This window comes from Ornithodoros turicata, chromosome 1 (assembly GCF_037126465.1).
Source record: "Ornithodoros turicata isolate Travis chromosome 1, ASM3712646v1, whole genome shotgun sequence".
NCBI classification, from domain to species: domain Eukaryota; kingdom Metazoa; phylum Arthropoda; class Arachnida; order Ixodida; family Argasidae; genus Ornithodoros; species Ornithodoros turicata.
In genome coordinates, this window is record NC_088201.1 from 144,578,394 (window position 1) to 144,596,690 (window position 18,297).

General features: G+C 47.7%; 1 protein-coding gene and 2 long non-coding RNA genes across 4 annotated transcripts in view; 1 reads left to right on the plus strand and 2 right to left on the minus strand.

Annotated features, from left to right (window-relative positions):
• LOC135370463 (uncharacterized) overlaps positions 1–18,297 on the plus strand; it is a 188,235-nt gene that overhangs the window by 29,045 nt on the left and 140,893 nt on the right. The gene's annotated exons all lie outside the window — the stretch shown is intronic.
• LOC135370440 (uncharacterized) lies at positions 2,416–5,496 on the minus strand. The gene is made up of 8 exons (XR_010415342.1): positions 5,336–5,496; positions 5,199–5,256; positions 4,888–5,067; positions 4,728–4,834; positions 4,488–4,591; positions 4,247–4,356; positions 3,354–4,113; positions 2,416–3,219 (listed from the first exon to the last, which is right to left on the minus strand). It is a non-coding gene; the product is annotated as an uncharacterized LOC135370440 (long non-coding RNA).
• Positions 6,345–14,211, minus strand: LOC135370446 (uncharacterized). 2 transcript variants are annotated; one of them, XM_064604191.1, is made up of 9 exons: positions 14,089–14,211; positions 12,748–12,908; positions 10,134–10,241; positions 9,921–10,046; positions 9,584–9,688; positions 9,306–9,410; positions 9,064–9,171; positions 7,720–7,832; positions 6,345–6,551 (listed from the first exon to the last, which is right to left on the minus strand). In XM_064604191.1, exons 6-9 carry the CDS (start codon positions 9,352–9,354, stop codon positions 6,495–6,497), a joined length of 327 nt encoding a protein of 108 aa, XP_064460261.1. In that variant the 5' UTR covers positions 9,355–9,410; positions 9,584–9,688; positions 9,921–10,046; positions 10,134–10,241; positions 12,748–12,908; positions 14,089–14,211; the 3' UTR covers positions 6,345–6,494. The 2 variants fall into 2 exon arrangements, 1 of the variants encoding a protein (XP_064460261.1); XR_010415344.1 differs by lacking the exons at positions 7,720–7,832; positions 12,748–12,908.

Consider the following 18,297-nt stretch of genomic DNA (forward strand, 5'->3'; position numbering starts at 1 on the left):
CTTCTCGAAACTTGATGCTACAGCAGGTTTTCATACAGTTACAGAGCTTACGACCTTCATAAACCCTAGGGGAAGGTGTTGCTTTAAAAGACTCCCTTTCGGCATATGCTCAGCACTAGAGTTCTTCGAGCGTCAGATGAGGAGTGTGCTGGAAGGGCTGGATGAAGTCGTCAGTATGATCGACGACATCCTTGTATTTCGAGCTTTTTGTGTATTTGGAGCTTCTCAGGACGAATGTGATCAGCGCCTTCAACAAGTTCTGTCGCGCCTTGAGCAGGAAGGCGTAAAGCTCAATAAGGAGAAATGCATCTGTGTGTCTCAAGTCATGTTCCTTGGCGGCGGCGTGGGCGAGCGCAGAATAAGTCCAGATCCAGACAAAATTGCAGCATTAGCGAACTTGGCGGCCCCTGGGGATATCAGCAGAGTACGGCGCCTGCTGGGAATGGCAAATCACGTAGAGCGTTCCATCGCTCACCTTTCCGACCTAACAGCACCCATTAGAGGTCTCTTACAAAAGAAAAACGTCTGGGTGTGGGGCCCTCACCAGCAAGCTGCTTTCAACAAACTCAACAGCCTACTCAGCTCTGAAGTCAAAAATGGCAAAATACCACCCTTGCTACCACACTATAGACTCGGCCGATGCAAGCTCTTACAGCCTACGAGCGGTACAGCTTCAAGATCAGCCGTCTGAAGGGTGGCAGGTTACCGTTTATGCATCTAGGTCTCTTACTGCCATGGAAGGTCGCTCTAGCCAAACGGAAAATGAAACCCTCTGTTCCACTTGGGCTATCGAAAGATTTGACCAGCTCGTCATAGGCATCGGATTTGGAGTTGAGACTGATCATCGCCCTCTAGCCGCCTTGCTGGGATCTATGAAGCTTCACAGGATCCCCCACCCCGTATTCAACGTTTCAGGATCTGTTCGATGCACTACCAGTTCAAGGTCCTCTACGTCCCTGGTAAATTGTTGGCAACCGCCGACGCCCTTTCGAGGGCACCACTCTAGTGTCCCGACCAAGACTTTCACGACCAACGTGCACATTCTGTTGAGCTGTTTGTGGGCCAAGTAGTGTTACCAACCAGGGAAATGACCTTGACCACACTAGAGAAGCTTTGGACATACCAGGTTGAAGATGGAGTATGTTCCGGTCTGTTTCGCTCCTGACAGACATGATGGCCCGAGAAAGACACAAAGGTATCTCTCCATCTGAAAGAATTCTGGAAGGAACGGGGCAACATTACTGTGTGCGATGGTATTCCCGCTTAACGGCCGAAGAATAATAGTTCTGAGCATCATGCGACAGTAAATGCTTACGAGCTCATTCATGAGGGCCATCAAGGAATCGGAAGATGTAAAGCAAGAGGCAATGATGCGGTTTGGCGGCCCACTCTAAACAAAGAGATCGAGCAACTCGCTACCAGCTGTGAGAGATGTGCACAGAGTGCAGCGTCACAAAGCCCTCATCAGTACTTAGAGCCTTATGTTTTAGGGTTGAACGAGATTCTTCCCCGAATGTGCACCCCACTGACTCGTTAGGGTAAAAAACGATTTTTACCTTGCAAATTACCCTCACTGAAACACCTGCATGAACGCACCCCAACTTGTTTGACAGCAAATGCAGTCACATCACCGTTGGTGTACCTAACCAGTACAGTTAGTTTGAGTAACGGAGCCTGATTTCTCTTCAAATTTAGCGTACTGGAAGTTTTTCCACCCAAATTCGCTTGAATTTAGAGCACACGTTTATTTACCCGATTTTCACCTCCTGAATTTCGAAATAAATATTTCTGGAAAACTTCAGGCTTTATAAATACTCCTACTCCAAGTTCTCCATGGCAGCATGTGGCTTGCTCAAGCTGGAAGGAACATTACGTCCTGATTGTAGACTACTACTCTCGTTTCCGGGAAGTTCTCAGGATAACGACGACGATGGCAGCGATGAGTGTACAAGCCATCAAGAGCATGTTCGCTAGGTTTGGCACTCCTGATGTGCTCGTTTGTGACAACGGTATGCAATTCTCATCCTGGTTATTCGCAGAGTTTGTTCAGTAACAGGGCTTTTCCTATATCGCGAGCAGTCCCGCATACCCTCGAGCAAACGGCGACGCCGAACGCATGGTGTGGACGATCAAAGATATCTTCTTCAAGTCAAGGCGCCCGCATTTAGTACTTCTCGCTTACCGAGACACTCCCTGAGGTAAGCAGATTCAGTCCATCACAACTGCCCATGGGTTGTCGCCTTTAAATGAAGTTGCCAAAAATAGAAGAATATGTGCAACCGGAATGACCATCGACACACGACTGCCGGAAAAGAGACGCCGCTGCTCGTGCCCAACAACGTAAAGACTACAACATTAGACATGCAACACTGCACCTTCGCCCACAACTCCAGGGGGAAGGCGTGAGGGTGCAGGACATCCCCTGCAAAGAAAAAGTATTGAGTCCAGCAAAAACACCGCACACATACGTTACCGAGACTCAGACAGGCATCATTCAGTGAAATTGTAGACACCTGGTACCATTCGATGCCCTTCCAGACTGAAACTTCCAGGAGTCTAGTGGTGATTCCTCTGGGCAGTATACAACGTTGTCGAGTCCCGGATCATCACAACGACAAGGAGAATCTGCCTGAACTACCTCAACACTCTTAAGGCCGGGTCATCACATGGCCTAGTCAGAAGATTCAGCAGTGTCGGAGTAGACTTCCACGGCAGAGTCTGTGCCCTCAAGAGTGAGTGAGACACACGATCCACACATGCTCGAGTTGGCCGACATGTGAAGCCAGACTAGTTTTGCAACTTCAATCCCGTTTGAAGAGAGATGTAGTGATTGGTTAAGCACCATCTGCATGACAGAGCGTATCTTGTGTAATTATTAGTCATGCCATCGATATGCGGGGCTTTTTGGCTGTGTGGTTTGGCATGAGAATAAAGGTCACTTGTGTTCTGGTTATCAGACGAGCTAGATGGTTCTTTCGAGCGCCAAGCACGACAACGTGTACAGCTCTGCAAGATGAAAGTTGCAAGGCAATAAAGAGGGCATGGGAGATAGCATTCTAACATAGCTGTGAGGAAGAGGTGCGACCAAGGAGGCCTTAGAGGCTTACCTGTAGAGGGGCCAACAATGGGAAACAGGAGCCTGAGGCCTGAACACAAGAAGCCTAAAGGCACTGTATTCCCTGAAGCCAGGACCCAGGAGATATCATGGAGGCTCGGAGGCTGCAAGATTAAAATTATGATGACCATACCGCTCTCCAAAGTGAAAGTTACATGACAAGAAAGAGGCTATGGGAGATAAGATTTAAACGCAATTGCAAGGAAGAGGTGCAATGCAGGAGGCCCTAGAGGCTCACCTGTGGAGGGGCCACCCACAGGAAACAGAGCCAGGGAGAAGACTGGCGCCACCCGACTCCCTGGAGCCAGGACCAGAGGTGGGCACCCTCACGAGGGCATGCGAGGGTGAGGGTTTCCTCACCCTCACCTCATCGTTACCTCACGATATTTGAGGTGAGGTGAGGGCCAATTTTTCTGGTGATGTTTGAGGTGAGGAAAATTTTCAAGAAACATTTTGAGGTGAGGTGAGGAAAATTCTCAACAAAAAATTGAGGTGAGGTGAGGTGAGGAAAATTCTCAAAAAAACCTTTGAGGTGAGGTGAGGAAAAATTTCAAAACGTTTTTTGAGGTGAAGTCAGGAAAAATTTTCAAAAAACTTTTGAGGTGAGGTGAGGAAAATTTTTTCCAAAATTTTTTTAGGTGAGGTGGGGAAAATTTTTCTCCCAGAAAATTGAGGTGAGGGCGAGGCTCGTGAGGACAAACGCTCAGCTCTGGCCAGGACTGAGGGGCTGCCATCAAGGAGCTCGAGCTCGAGGTCTGCAACATTAAAATTATGATAAAAAATACAGCTGAAATATAGTGAAAGCTACATGACAAAAAGAGGCTATGGCATATAGCATCCGAACGCAGCCGTGAGAAGGTGGTGTGACACAGGAGGCCTTAGAAGTTCACATGTGGAGGGCCCGGCCACGGAAAACAGACCAATGTAAGAGCATGAAAGCTTCGCAGTCCCTGGACGCAAGGCTGAGGGGGTATCATGGAACAGCTCCAGCTCGGAGGCTGGAAATTAAAATTAGGATGACACATACAGGTCGCCAATGTGAAAGTTAACCAGAAAGATAACCAGAAAGGAGCTAGGGAGGCAGAATGCGAAGGCTGCTTCAAGGAAGAGGTGCACCATGGCAGGCCTTACAAGCTAATCTGTGGAGAGGCCAACCACGGGACACACACCAAGGGAGGAGCCTCAGGTTGTCGGACTCCCTGGAGTCACAACAGAGGCATGGAGCAGCTGGAGCTCGGAGTCTGCAAGATTAAAATTAGGATCACACAAACCTCTCCCATGTGAAAGTTGCATGACGAGAAAGAGGCTAGGAGATAACATTTGAACGCAGCTGCTAGGAAGAGTTGCGATGCAGGAGGCTTTAGAAGCTAACCTGCAGAGTGGCCAGGCTCGGGGAACAGACCCAGGGAGTAGCCTGAGGGCGTCAGACTCCCTGGACCCTAGACTGAGGGGCTCTCACATGCTGGACCTTGGAGGCTGCAAGATTAAAATTAGGATGTCATATACAGATTGCCAAGGTGAGGTTTGCATGACAATATGTAGGGCATGGGAGAATAGCATTCGAGGATAGCCGTGAGAAAGAGGTACGGCGAAAGGGGCCTTAGAGGCTCACCTCATGAAAGGACGGCCCAGGAAACTGTCCCACCGAGGAGCCTGAAGGCTTCATACTCTCTCGAGGCTGAACTGAGGGGATATCATGGAGCAGCTGGAGCACAGAGGCTGCAAGATTAAGATTGAACTTACACCTACAGCTCACCAAGGTGAAAGCTTACGAGAAGAAAGAGGCTAAGGGAGATAGCATTTGAACACTGCTGCGAGGAAGAGGTGAAGCCTTAGAAGCTGTCCTGTGGAGGAGCCAACCACGAGTAAGGAACTCGGGGAGGAGCCTGAGGGCATCGGACTCCCTGGAGACAGGACCCAGGGGATGTCACGGAGGAGGTAGAGCTTGGCGTCTGCAAAATTAAAATTAGGATCACATGTACAGCTGTTCAAGGTTAAGGTTGCATGACACGAGGCTAGGGGAGATATCACTCGAATACAGCCGTGAGTAAGAGACGTGACTCGGGAGGCCTTAGAGGCTCACCTGTGCAGGGGCCAGCCACAGGAAACAAACCCACAGAGGAACCTGAAGCTTCGTATTCCTTGGAGGCAGGACCCAGGGGATATCATGAAACAGCTTTAGCACAGAGGCTGCAAGATTAAAACTAGAATTGCACATACGGCTCTCCAAAGTGAAAGTTGCTGGAGAAGAAAGAGGCCAGGGGAGATAACATCTGAACGCAGCTGCTAGGAAGAGATGCGATGATGGAGGCCTTGGAAGCTGACCTGTAGATGGGCAAGCCTCAGGAAACCGACCCACGGAGAAGCCTGAGGGCATCGGACTCCTTGGACAGAGGGGCTGTTACGGAGGAGCTGGAGCTTCGAGGCTGCAACCTTAAAATTAGGATGACATATGCAGCTCTCCAAGGTGAAGGTTTCATGACAATACAGAGGGCATGGAAGATAGCATTCAAACATAGCCGTGAGTAAGAGGTGAGACACAGTAGGTCTTAGAGGCTTACGTCTGGAATGGTCAGCCCCAGGAAACCGTCCCCCGGAAGAGCCTGAAGGCTTCGTACTCCTTGGAAGCAGGACCCAGGGGTATCATGAAGCAGCTTTAGCCCGGAGGCTGCAAGGTTAAAAGTAGGATTACACATACAGCTCACCAAGGTGAAAGTTGCATGAGAATAAAGTTACTAATGGAAACAGCATTCCAACGCAGCCGCGACGAGGTGTATCCGAAGAGCTGTATCCCAAGGTGCATCCCAATTGCGAGGAAGAGGTGCAATGCAGGAGGCCTTATAAGCTGAGCCGTGGAGGGGCTACCCACGGGCATCAGAGCAAGGGAGAAGCATAAGGGTGTGGGACTCCCTGGAGGCTGGAATGAGGTGATATCACGAAGCAGCTGGAGCTCGAAGCCTGCAAGATTAAAATTAGAATGACACATACGGTTCACCAATGCCAAAGTTGCATAACAAGAAAGAGACTAGGGAGGGAGCATGTCAACGCTGCCACGAGGAAGTGGTGCACCGTGGGAGGCCTTACAAGGTCACCTGTTGAGGCGCCAGCCAAAGGGAACGTACCTAGGGAGGAGCCTCAGGTTGTCTGACTCCCTGGAGCCAGAACAGAGGTGTGGAGCAGCTGGAGCTCGGAGGGTACAAGATTAAACTTAGGGTCACACATACAGCTCTCCAAGGTGAACGTTGCATGAGAACAATGATGTTACGGGGCATAGCATTCAAACGCAGCTGCTGGGAAGAGGTGCGACCCAGGGGGCCTTAGAAGCTGTTCTATGGAGGGGCGTGCCACGAGAAAGGACTCAGGGAGGAGCCTGAGAGCATCAGACTCCCTGGATCCAGGATTCAGGAGATGTCACGGAGGAAGTGGAGCTCGAAGTCTGCAAGGTTAAAATTAGGATCACACATGCAGCTCTCCAAGGTTAAACTGGCGTAACAAGAAGGAGGCTAGGTGAGATAGCAGTTGAACACAGCTGCGAGGAAGTAGTGCAATCCAGGAGGCCAAGCAACAGACCAAGGTTAGGCCAAGCTTGGCAATAGTTGAGCTGGCCTACCTGGCCGTGGTTGATACATGATTGGCCAACACGCATGTTTATTGATATGGATCTGTACCCTGGCCAATGACCTGCCAAGCACTGGTCAGCCTACATTTTTATTTATTTATATACCTCAAATTACAAGAGACATTACATGAGGGGGGGTTAACAGACAAAAGAGGGAACAAATAGTAACAGAAAGGAACATGAGACAAATAGCACGCAAACAGTTAAGAAACAAATCATAACAAATACAACATTTCGCACTGCTTCACAAAATGTTCATGAGATGCTGGAGCTACAACATTCGCAGGGAGGGCATTCCACTCACGAATGGATGTTTGCATTGGGGAGTAATAAAAGTAATTAGTGTAACCAAAAGCTGCTTGCAGTTTACATAAATGATCAACTCGGCTTGAGGAGTGATGAGCCATTTGCAAATAATGAGAACCATGATGGAAAAGTTTATACATGAATGACATTGTGACAAGACACAGACCAAAGCATTCCTGCGGCATCGATCATATGCATACTCCATTGTCCCACCGTGTAATGGTAATCATTTATCACTCTTTGTTTGTTGCTCGTATTTCCCACAACGCATAGTGAGGACAGCCTTTCAAAGCAAAAATAAAAAGAAATTAAAATTGAGAGGCAGAATCATAAAAGCTTGCATGACCGAGACAACTAGGCCCAAACACCCAACAAAGAAAAGCAACTGCATTTCTTTCCGGAGGAAGAACAGATACCATACATAGGTTGTCTCAGGAGCTTCCACAAATTTGAGAGTCCTGTTTGCCTGTTAGTCACACTGAAGGGTGAGGTGTCTATGTTTAATTCGATGCATGCACAAGCAACACTGAAATGATGAATTGCTTGTCGTATTAACTGACCATGAAGATAACCTCTGGTTCTTACTGCTTTTGGTTTTAGACATTCACTTGGTCCATCGAAAGTCGAACTTATGCACTGCTACACCATTGCGCGTGACCCTCTTCCCAAGGCAACATACCGAGGTTAGACCAAGCTTGGCAAGTGCTCGGAGGGGCAAGGAGGAGCCTGAAGGCTCTGTATTCCCTGGAGCCAGGACCCAGAAGATATCATGGAGCAGCTGGAGCTCTGAGGCTTCAAGATTAAAATTAGGATCACACATACAGCTTTCCAAAGTAAAACTTACATGACAAGAAAGAAGCTAGGGGAGATAACACTCTAACGAAATTGCGAAAAACAGGTGCAATGCAGCAGGCCTTGCGTGCTGACCTGTGGGGGGCTTGCCACGGGTAACAGACCCAGGGAGAAGCGTGAGGGCGTGGGGCTCTCTGGAGGCGCGAATCAGGGAATATCACGGAGCAGCTGGAGCTCAAGATTAAAATTAGGATGACATAGACAACTCTCCAAGGTGAAGGCTGCATTACAAGAAAGAGGAGATGGAAGATATCTAGGGCCTTTCGTTTTCCGCAATTCCGCGAAATGTCATGGAATTCGGAATTTATCGTGGAATCATTCATTTGGCACAGAATTTCACAGAATCCTTTATTTTTAGGGGTGTGCGGATATTTCAGTTCGCGAATTCGAATCGAATATCAATCACTCGAAGTATTCTATTCGCGAATCGAATACCCAATAATAGGGTTTCCGGATATTCACCTATTCTCTGAATACGCACGACACCCCTCAAAAGTGGGCTTCACCTGACGCTTCCCTACATGAGGTGAAGAAGGCTGCTTTACGAAATTGTTTATGCTGCAGGACAAACACAGACAGATTGTAGTTTAGCTTAAGATAATTTTAGCCCAAGTTTATTGTGTATGCTTCGCCTGAGGAAGGGGTGGCGTCCCTCCTGTATTGAGTTTAGCAGTGGCAGTGGGGATTTTGATTTGATATCTGGGAGGTTGCCTTCAAAAAGTTGACTTTTAAATAATGCCTACAGCCCAGGAAAAAAAACGGATGTTATAAAGATGTAACTTCCCCAGGGCATGTATTGTAAACTCCTTCATGTAAAGTTCCTATAAACTCTGTAGATGCTGAAAGATCTTTCAGCAAGTATAAAACGATTGCAGGCGACAGACCGCACCAGATGAAGACACAGGATATCATGTGTGTAATGCAGAGCCACAACATTGCTTTGAATCTGTAATTTTATAACATATTTTTTGTCCTCACATGACCCAAGAAAATAAGGTGTTTCCCATTTCACGCAACCGTTGACTGCTCGCTGCGGAAATCACAGAATTTACAAGTCAGTGCCGCGGAATTTCGAATTTGCTGCAGCAGTAAACCGAGGTCCCTAGAGTTTGAATACATTTGAATACGACAGCGAGGAAGAGGTGCGACCCGGGAGGCATTAGGAGCTCACCTGTGGACGGGCCAGCCACAGGAAACACAACCAGAGAGGAGTATAAAGGCTTCATAGTCCCCGAAGGCAGGATAGAGCGTACATCATGGAGCACCTGGCACTGGGAATCTGCAAATAAAAATTAGGATGACACGTACAGCTCTCCAATCTGAAAGCTGCATGACAAGACAGAAGCTATGGGTGATAGCATTCCAACACATCTTCTAGGAAGAGGTGTGACCAAGCAGGCCTTAGAAGCTCACCTGTGGAGGGTCCAGCCACGAGGAGCAGACCCAGGGAGCCTGAAGACATCGAACTCCCTGAAACCAGGACCTAGGGGACATCACGGAGGAGCTGGAGCTTGGAGGCTGCAAGTTTAAAATTAGGACCACGTATAAATTAGGACACATAGTCATCCAAGGTCAAGGCTGTATGGCAATAAAGAGATAATCGGAGAGAGCATTTGAATACAGCCACGAGGAAGCGGTCTTAGACGCTCGAAGGAACACTAGACGAGGAAGAGGAGGCCTTAGACGCTCACCTCTGGAACGGTCAGGCACAGGAAACAGTCTCACAGAGGAGCGTGAAGGCTTCATACTTCGTTGAGGCAGGACTGAGGGGATATGAAGCAGCTGGAGCTCAGAGGCTGCGAGATTAAGATTAGTATAACACACAGTGCTCGCCAAGGTGAAAGTTGCATGACAAGAAAGAGATAACTTCTGAACACAGCTGGTAGGAAGAGATGCGATGCAGCAGGCTCACCAAGATGTAACAGCTTACCAAGATGAAAGTTGCATAAGAAAAAAGAGGCTAGGGGAGGTACGACATAGGAGGCCTTAGAAGCTGTCCTGCTGAGGTGTCAGCCACTAGAAACTGACCCAGAGAGGAGCCTGACGGCGTCGAACTCGCTGGAGCCACGACTGAGGAGATATCATGAAGCAGCTGGAGCTCGGAGGCTGATAGATTAAGTTTATGATCACACGTACAGCTCCCCAAGGAGAGAGCTGCAAGAGAAGGAAGAGGCTAGGGGTGAGAGCATTCAAACGCAGGTGCGAAGAAGAGATGTGACACAGGAGTCCTTAGAAGGTCACCTGAGGAGGGGCCAGCCATGGGAGACAGACGTTAGGAGGGGCGTGACAGCATCGGACTCCCTGAAGCCAGGACCCACGGCATGTCGCGAAGTAGCCGGAGGTCGGAGTCTGCAAGATGAAATTAGGATCACACATACAGCTCTCCAAGGTGAAAGTTGCATGACAAGAAGCTAGATGAGATAACATTCGAACATTCAAACGCAGCTGCCAAGAAGAGATGCGAGGCGGGAGGTCTTAGAAGCTGGCCTGTGGAGAGGCCAGCCAAGGGAAACATATCTGTTGGTTGCCAGCCAGGTTGGAGGCCAGGCAAGGGCTACATGTTGGTTCGTGGCATCAAAATAAGACAGTAGGACGGACACACCTTCAGCTGCATTTGCAACCTGGTACTTCATTCAAATTCTGAATTCACAAAATTCCAATTCCTTCGAGCGTTTTTATGATTATTATTATTTTACATTCATCGCTGATCGTACACGAATGTGCATTTAGTGCAACAGACTACAGACTACACAACTAAAATATTCGGCAAACATATCAATACAAGAGGAGGTACGTAGATCTGACTCACCTTACGTGTAAATCTACTCTTAATTATATTATAATTAGGACAATACATAAAAAATAGAACCATACATAGCTGAACCAACGCAGGTACAAATGCTGCTACACAAAAATTGTCTATATATTCATGTGACGTAATGAAACATCGACATTATTACACTGTGCATGGTAGTAAGACAGTCAGGGGCTTCGTTTTCCAGACAAATAGCTAGACACGGTCTGTTGAAATTCTTGTCAGTCTTGAAGTCAGATAATGTAGTGTGGGTGATCATTCGAATGCTTAGCCACGCGACAGAAAATTGAATAAAGAAAACAATCGTGACTCCAGTGATTTAGATGGACTTTACAACTATTGTCGAGCCTTGGAAAAAGTAAATGCGACTGTTGTTGACATATCTCTTAACATTAAAAGAGCATTGTCATGTGACAGACTAGAGACCTTCCTATACAAATCCAAATGAGCAAAGGAAAGGTGGTCTTTCATGGCGGAGATACATCAATCGGTACTACATTGTTTCGGATATAGCGGGCACTCGATTCTTAAGTACTTCTAAAGCCAGTTACAAGGTGACTGGGTTGTGATCCACCATCGAGGAGCCATATTCCAGTTTCGGCCTAATGAGCGTAATATATAAGCCACTTTTTTAATTTGATCGAACAATTACGAAGTTTACGACTCAGGAAACCAAGGGTACGGTTTGCACTGCAGATAACGTGGGAAATATGTTTACTCCACGACATACTCGAATGGTGTAATTCAAGATACTTGTAAGAAAAGATATATTGAAAGTCACAGGGTCCAAGATGATGTGTGCTCCAATGTGTGAACGCATGTGAAGGGCATGACCTTGCTCTTGTTGATGTGAACTCGCAAATGACATGTTGTGCACCATGCGGAAATCTTATCTAGATCAGTCTGAAGTGCCAGGCAATCCAAATTACTTTGTGCCGTGCAGTAGACGACACAACCGTCGGCAAATACACGAACGCGGGAAGCTAGGCCAGTGGTAAGTTAAGAACGGGGCAAGCCTCTCAAGCAGGGAAGGGTAACGGACGTACTTTCGTTACTGTTTCCATTTTCGTTACTGCTATATTTTCGTTTCTGTTAACCGTTTCTGACACCAGCCTTTCAATTTCGTTTCCGTTACGTTTCTGTTACTGTTTCCGGTAATGGAACGACTGTTACACAGCTGCGGGAGGGCACCCCGTCCTGCTTTCTCAGCACCCTGTTTTGTCCAAGTGCTACTTCAGTGTGACGCGCACATCTTGCAGGATTTAAAAAATGTAGGAACATGTCTTCAGTATTAAATCAACCTTCTGTCTTCAGTCACTCTGAGTACAGCAACTCAAGATGGGCAAGATGAGCAACTCAACCTTCATCCAATGTGGCATTCTTAGGCGGACGCTCTCGGTAGTCAACAATACTGCCATAGCCACGGTGAAATGAAAAAACAAAAGGAAAAACGAACAAATAAAAAATCGCAGGCTTTCATCCTCGTGCTGTGGTGGCGTAGAGTGCGTGGAGTCTATGTTGTGTAAGTCCCATGTGTTGATGTCATGCAGTTATGAGGACTGGGACGAGTAGGTAAGCGAGCGATGCACCCTCGAGATCTAATAATGCGCTTTGTTTCCATGCTTTCGTGTAGTATTTAGAGCATTACAGGGAATGGAGCCATCAAAACACAAAAATACAATGAAAAGTCACTCATGTCATCGCACAACAGTAATAGTCATTACTCGAATTCAATACCGGACTATCATTTTCGTTTCCATTTCTGTTTCCGGTAATGGAGGACCGTGGTATGAGTATTCGTTGTTACCATCTCCAATTTCGGTAATATACTGTTTCTGTTTCCGTTACTATCAGTACCGTTCCCTGCTCTAAAGGATCCCTGAGAGCACAGCCGGCCCGAGGCGAATCAATGCCTAGGGGCAGGACAAGTGTGAAGCGCACCTCCCCCCTCCGCTATCCAGGGTCGCGTTCTAAAAATCTTGCAACAGTACCCCCACAAAGAAGTTCTCTTCAGGGCTCTAAAAATCCATTGGAGCTTACTGTATTGTCCACCTTGGTACCTGGGATAGGGGGTCCAGCGTCCCCTCTGGGGGAGGCGCCCGGGGCAGCTGCCCTCTCGCCCCTCCCTCGGAACGGCTCTGCATAAGGAGTTCCATGCTGATGGGAACTATGGGAGCTGATGTGTTGTCCATCCTTCAAAACTGCATTGAAACGTTTCAACCAGTTACAGAAGAGGAAGCAGGGGCACGAAACTTTTTTCCTAAGTATCGAGCATCTCCCGATATCGCAGCTGGATGTTCACCTTCGGAGTTGCTGAATAAGCGGAGGTTACGAACAGAACTGGATTTAGTACGTCCGCAACGCATACAAGCACCAGTAAATGAGGAGGGTTTTACAAAATCCTCAAGGAATTTTGCTACTGCCGACAATGTGTGGACTAAGGATCCTACACGAAAGCAACATTGGGTAAAAGGTGTTGCGCGGGGAAGGATTGGTAGAGTTATTTACGATGTGGAGCTGGAAGACGGGAAAGATCGTCGCGTCCACGCAGGTCACTTGAAGGCAAGGGTGTCCTCACCGCCTGTTCCTAATTTTTCCAGACAGCAGTTGCAAGTAAAGACGCGACCATGCCACTATAGGTCCCTGTGATCAAACGTCATGCCACCATCGAACCATCGCAGGAACCATCGCTGCCAGCTTCCGCCATCGAACCATCCCGATACCCTCAACGACGTAGGCGGCCTCCCGTACGGTATCCACAACGTGAGGTGGATAAGTGTAGTAGCTGAAGGATGAAAATCATACCCTGAGCGTGGGAGCGAGCTTCACTGAGCGAGCGTCAGAACTGACGTTCTACTATCAAGATACTAGTGCCACTGAACATTATCTCGAAATAGTAGCACTCTCCATCAAATGATCTGACCACCACTGGTGTACTGCTCGAGTGTTTCTGCAGGAACTGTTGGCGCTACGAAACAATTGGGAGAGAATGCTGACGTCGGCCGAGGCACTGACTAACAGTTGGGGCGTCAACTGCGAGGTTCGTGCCCTTAAAAGGATCTCATACGTCAAGAAGTTCCATGATGAGCTAGCACGGGATTCCAGATTAGAGACTGCTGAAAAACACCACGAAGTCCAAGTGTTCAACACAGTAATCGATTTCGCAACCCGCCCATTGAAAACCCGTTTTCTGTCACTGCAAGAGACTGACGCACTATTCGTGTGTATGAAACTAACAATTATACTCGAAAAGGGGGGGGGGGGGGAAGATGAATTGCTGCAGATGTCAACGAGTCTCACAAAAGAGTATTCCGAGGGCATTACTGATGATTTTTCCGGCCAGCTAAAGCTGTTAAAACGTCCACTTAGGGTGAAGCTCACCAGTGTCAAATCCATCAGAACGTTAGCGGAATTTCTTTTGGTTCGGCATCCTGAGCTATCTTCCGCTTTTCATAAGCCTTCTGAAGATGATGATTACAGCATTCCTGCAGTATTTGGCCCTTCCCGTTACAGCTGCAAGTGCAGAAAGAAGTTTCTCAGAGCTAAACTTGATTAAGATCTTCTTGCACAGCATGATGTCCCAGGTTCGGCTCAGTACTCTAGCAATTTTATCAATCGAGAGCCAGCGCCTGAATAACCTAGATACAGATCCAATCACTGATGCATTTGCGAACGCAAAGACCCATAGAAAGCATTTTTTAGTTTTAACTGAGTCTCAATTTATCATATGGCCCTAGGCATGAGAATTTTGACCTGGACCATGTGCAAGCCACGGGTACTAGTTCATGGTATTGAGGCATTAAAGGATGCGAATGTTCAGAACCAAATACGAAATAAAAAGGAATGATGTGTGGGGTGGTAGTTACAGCTTACCTCTGGGTGTGCGCAACATTTACATCTTGTCTTGGGTGGGGCCATTTACATCTCGCTGACCGGGTGCTGCAGGTGAAGTTACGCCACTGGTCAGAAATATTACATATAGCTCGATTTCTTTTGTGGGGGCCTTCGACGGTAGTCAGGTTCACATGGCGTTGTACCAGATACCGAAATGCGGTATCGTGATACGGATACTCGGTACTTGAGTAAAAAGTAACGAAATACCGATATCGACATATCTTTTTAACCGATAACGTGGTAAGGCACTACCGCTACCAGAAACGCTACAGTTGCCGTTACTAAGAAACACTAATGTGATACTCTGCCGGATACCTTTTGTGAAAGTACGAAGTTGCAGGAAATCCACAAGCTCAAGACCTCGCCTACGTGAGAACTCCAGTTGTATAATGGCGAATTAGGCAAAGACAGTTTTGCACCAAGAAAGTAGAATGCCTTATTTATACAGCTTACACACTTTGGTTGACTTAAGCAGTAGCTGGCGCTCAAATTTTTCATCTGTACGGGCTACGCTGACCAGTCACCATGAGCAAAAATAAGCGATATGACCCGAAAACCCGGGGACACAACAGAAGTACCGGTATCGATACATAAATCGCGTTACCATAAATCTGTAACAGAAATCCATTCCCAATCCCGATGTATAAAAGTATCGCGATCCACGCTTCGAAACGGCAAAAAGTGTCGCATACACAATCTCTCATGCAGCTCGTAAAACGTCCTTGTGGGAGCGTCCAAGCCGTCGAAAGGCAAGCGACATAATAGGGTAGTATACGTATAACTTCAGATTAAATTTCCCGAAATTAACCAATGAAGAATATAAAATCCAAGGGCACAATAATTGATTTACTTTGTAGTTGACAGCGATAAAGTTGTAATATAATAACTTTGTAGTTGACTGCACGAAAAGGGCCCAGATCTCTGAGGAGCACGCACTAGTAAGTGAGCTAGCGTGTTGACAACTAGATTATAGTCACGATATACGAGCGTTGGACACAACACACTGTTGATAATTCGAGCATTCGTGGTATTACATTGCGGTACAAATGTGAGCGCGAGCGACGCCGCAACGCTCGGTGTGTGAATTAATTCTTCCCAGCTGAAGGATCTTAAAACGTGTGTCGACACCTCAGGACATTGCGCACCGTATTTAACGTCCCTCGCGCAAGACTGCGTGTCTGAGCAGCTTGTACCCTACCACCAAGTTGCTGGCGTCCTCGGCCGGGCTTGAATCGCACCCTCTTGATATACCACATTGTGCACATACCATATTTGCTCTCCTCATGTAAACGAAAATGGCACTACACCACACTGTGCATGTACGTGAATTAGAATGACAAGCAGACAAAACAAACCTACGAAGACATAACGCACTATCGTTCCGAAAACATTCCAAGGACAAAAGGAGCACCTGCACTACGATTCGACACACGCAAGGTCTGCACGTCCAGTATACCTGACCGTAGCCTTTCTCACCTGTAGCAGGTCGAGGTCGTAACGCGCACAGTATTCCAACTCGGAAGAGCCAGAAGCAAAATATAAAACATTCTAATAACGGAAACGAAGCCACGCTAAGCAAACTGCACATTCCGCCATCTTGATCGATGCTGTCGATGCCACTCCGCCTCTCTTACGGCGAATTCGGGTGGTTATTTCATGGCAAAACGGCCTAGCGCTCAGAAATTGCCCGCTCAGGGTCAAGTGACCGTTGTCACCTCAACATGAGTGCCAGGAAACTAGGGGTTTTAGCAGCGTAGATCACGCGAGGGGTATCGCGGTCGCTCGATCGAATTCGGATTTCGTTGTCTGCTGACCCATGGCGACGTGCGCACTAATGCGGGACTGGCGAAAAAGTGCCAGCTGGCAAATTCCGGGTGCTCGGAAACATGACTGCGGTGCGAACATGACTGCTCGGGATGGAGAAAAGTTGCCACGAAATGACCACACGAATTCTCCATTCGTGCAGCGCAGCCTGGTTCGGGTGCTATCCACGTTAGCTGCGGAATCAGAAACCACCTGACGCAAAGATGGTGACATGACAATCTCCCCGCATATCCGAGTGAGTCTCCCACAGACGTGGATGGTGCTGGATATGTCAGACTTTTTTAAGGGCACATATCCTTTCTATGAGCAGAAGTACGTGTCAAATGAAACAGAATGGTATGTAGAGTGACACGACGGATCCAGGAGACAAATCCAGCTGTTACTACTACGCCGAAGATACTTCCTGCGCGTCATGTGCAACATGTCGACTCACATATGTAGGCTAACTCACCCTACATTTAAATTTACACGAAATTAAGTTAAACCGTGCGGACGCAAGTTTATTCATAGGGCAACGATTACTCATGACCAAACGATGAAACCATTTCAGCCGAAATTTCATTTTCGACATGCAAGCAGTTTTTTTCCGGGAGATATTTTAAACGGAGCAATGAAGACAATACACTTGGCGCCACACCGTGGCAAGCTGCAGAGCGGAGAAACTGCGAGCAACTTTGCGTAACTGGGATACAGGAACGATAGACGTCATTCGTGACGTCTTGTCTTCGTGACGGAAATCTCCATGTCGTCATTGCCGTGCCAGGTCGTGTCGTATAGTCCATGCAAACCTGGCGAATCCATCAAATGCGGTTGCGGTTCTTCATGGTGCGGTGCCCTTTATTGCGGTCACTTTGGATGGCCGTGGTATAGATGAAAGTATTTTTTCTCAATGTTTAATCAACTCGGCCTTTTGCATAACCTCGGCTTCTGCTGGCCTGCGCATGACTGCGGTCCGAGGGTAACCACGACTCTTGCCGGGTTCTGTCGGCCTGGACTCAGATCACGAAGAAGCTTCCGGAACAGCTAAGCTTTTCTTTTTTCGCTAGCCTGGTTCAGCCAGCTTAGTCACTTCGTTTGCTTGGTGCAGCGGTTTCGTGGTCTGTATCGTGGCTTATCGTACTTGTGGTTCTGTGTGTGCCTTTCGCCGACATGTCGGGGGGATGTTGGGTGGTTGGTTGCTCCGATTGAAATCAGTATTCGCGGGGCATCCAACGTCATGTGCTTCCGAACAAGGAAACAAACCGTTTTCGGTGGTACGAAGCAACCGGACTGCCGAAATGGAAAGGTGGTGCTGTGCCATCGACTGATCGTGTTTTTGTGTATCGTCGACATTTCTAGGCAAGGGTGGATCTAGTGGGGGGTCAGGATGTCCTAACCGCCTCCTTAATTTCTGTTTTCACACAGTGTTTAATTCACCTATATCGTGTATCTGATATGATTGCCAAAGTTATTGGATCCCCCCTTTTTCTAGGTATCATGTCTAAACTAGCGACTATTTAGGGGGCCGTGAAAATCTTCAGCTTGCCAGATACAGAGCTCCGCGTCCTGTAAAGATCAGCTCTACCGATTTCTCAGTGCGCTCAAACGGCTGTGATATGCTGAAAGCCCACATCGAACTGTCCCCAAATCGTACGTGCCTTCACTTCCCCGGTGCCGCTTTGTTTCCCAGGAAAGAATTGATCATTCAAACCGAAACACATGGGCTCAGCCAATTTCATGACTTAGATACGTAAGGGCATTAGTTATGGAATTGACACTCCTTTGTACTTCCCAGGGGTTGCGCCTTGGGCGTTCCGTGGCTTCGCGTTTTCGTGACAAACTCAAGTCGAAGTCCAGCCTCCCAGCTAACAGCAATTCGCCCAGAAAACAGGT

Coding starts and splice junctions, on each gene's coding strand:
- LOC135370446 (XM_064604191.1), bottom strand. CDS start 9,354: ATGTCTTCAGGCTCCCTGGGTCTGCTCCTCGTGGCTGGACCCTCCACA. Junction 9,172..9,305: donor CGTGGCTGGACCCTCCACAG/GTGAGCTTCTAA, acceptor TTTTATTTGCAG/ATTCCCAGTGCCAGGTGCTC. Junction 7,833..9,063: donor TGTGGCTGGCCCGTCCACAG/GTGAGCTCCTAA, acceptor TTAATCTTGAAG/CCTCAGAGCTCCAGCTGCTC.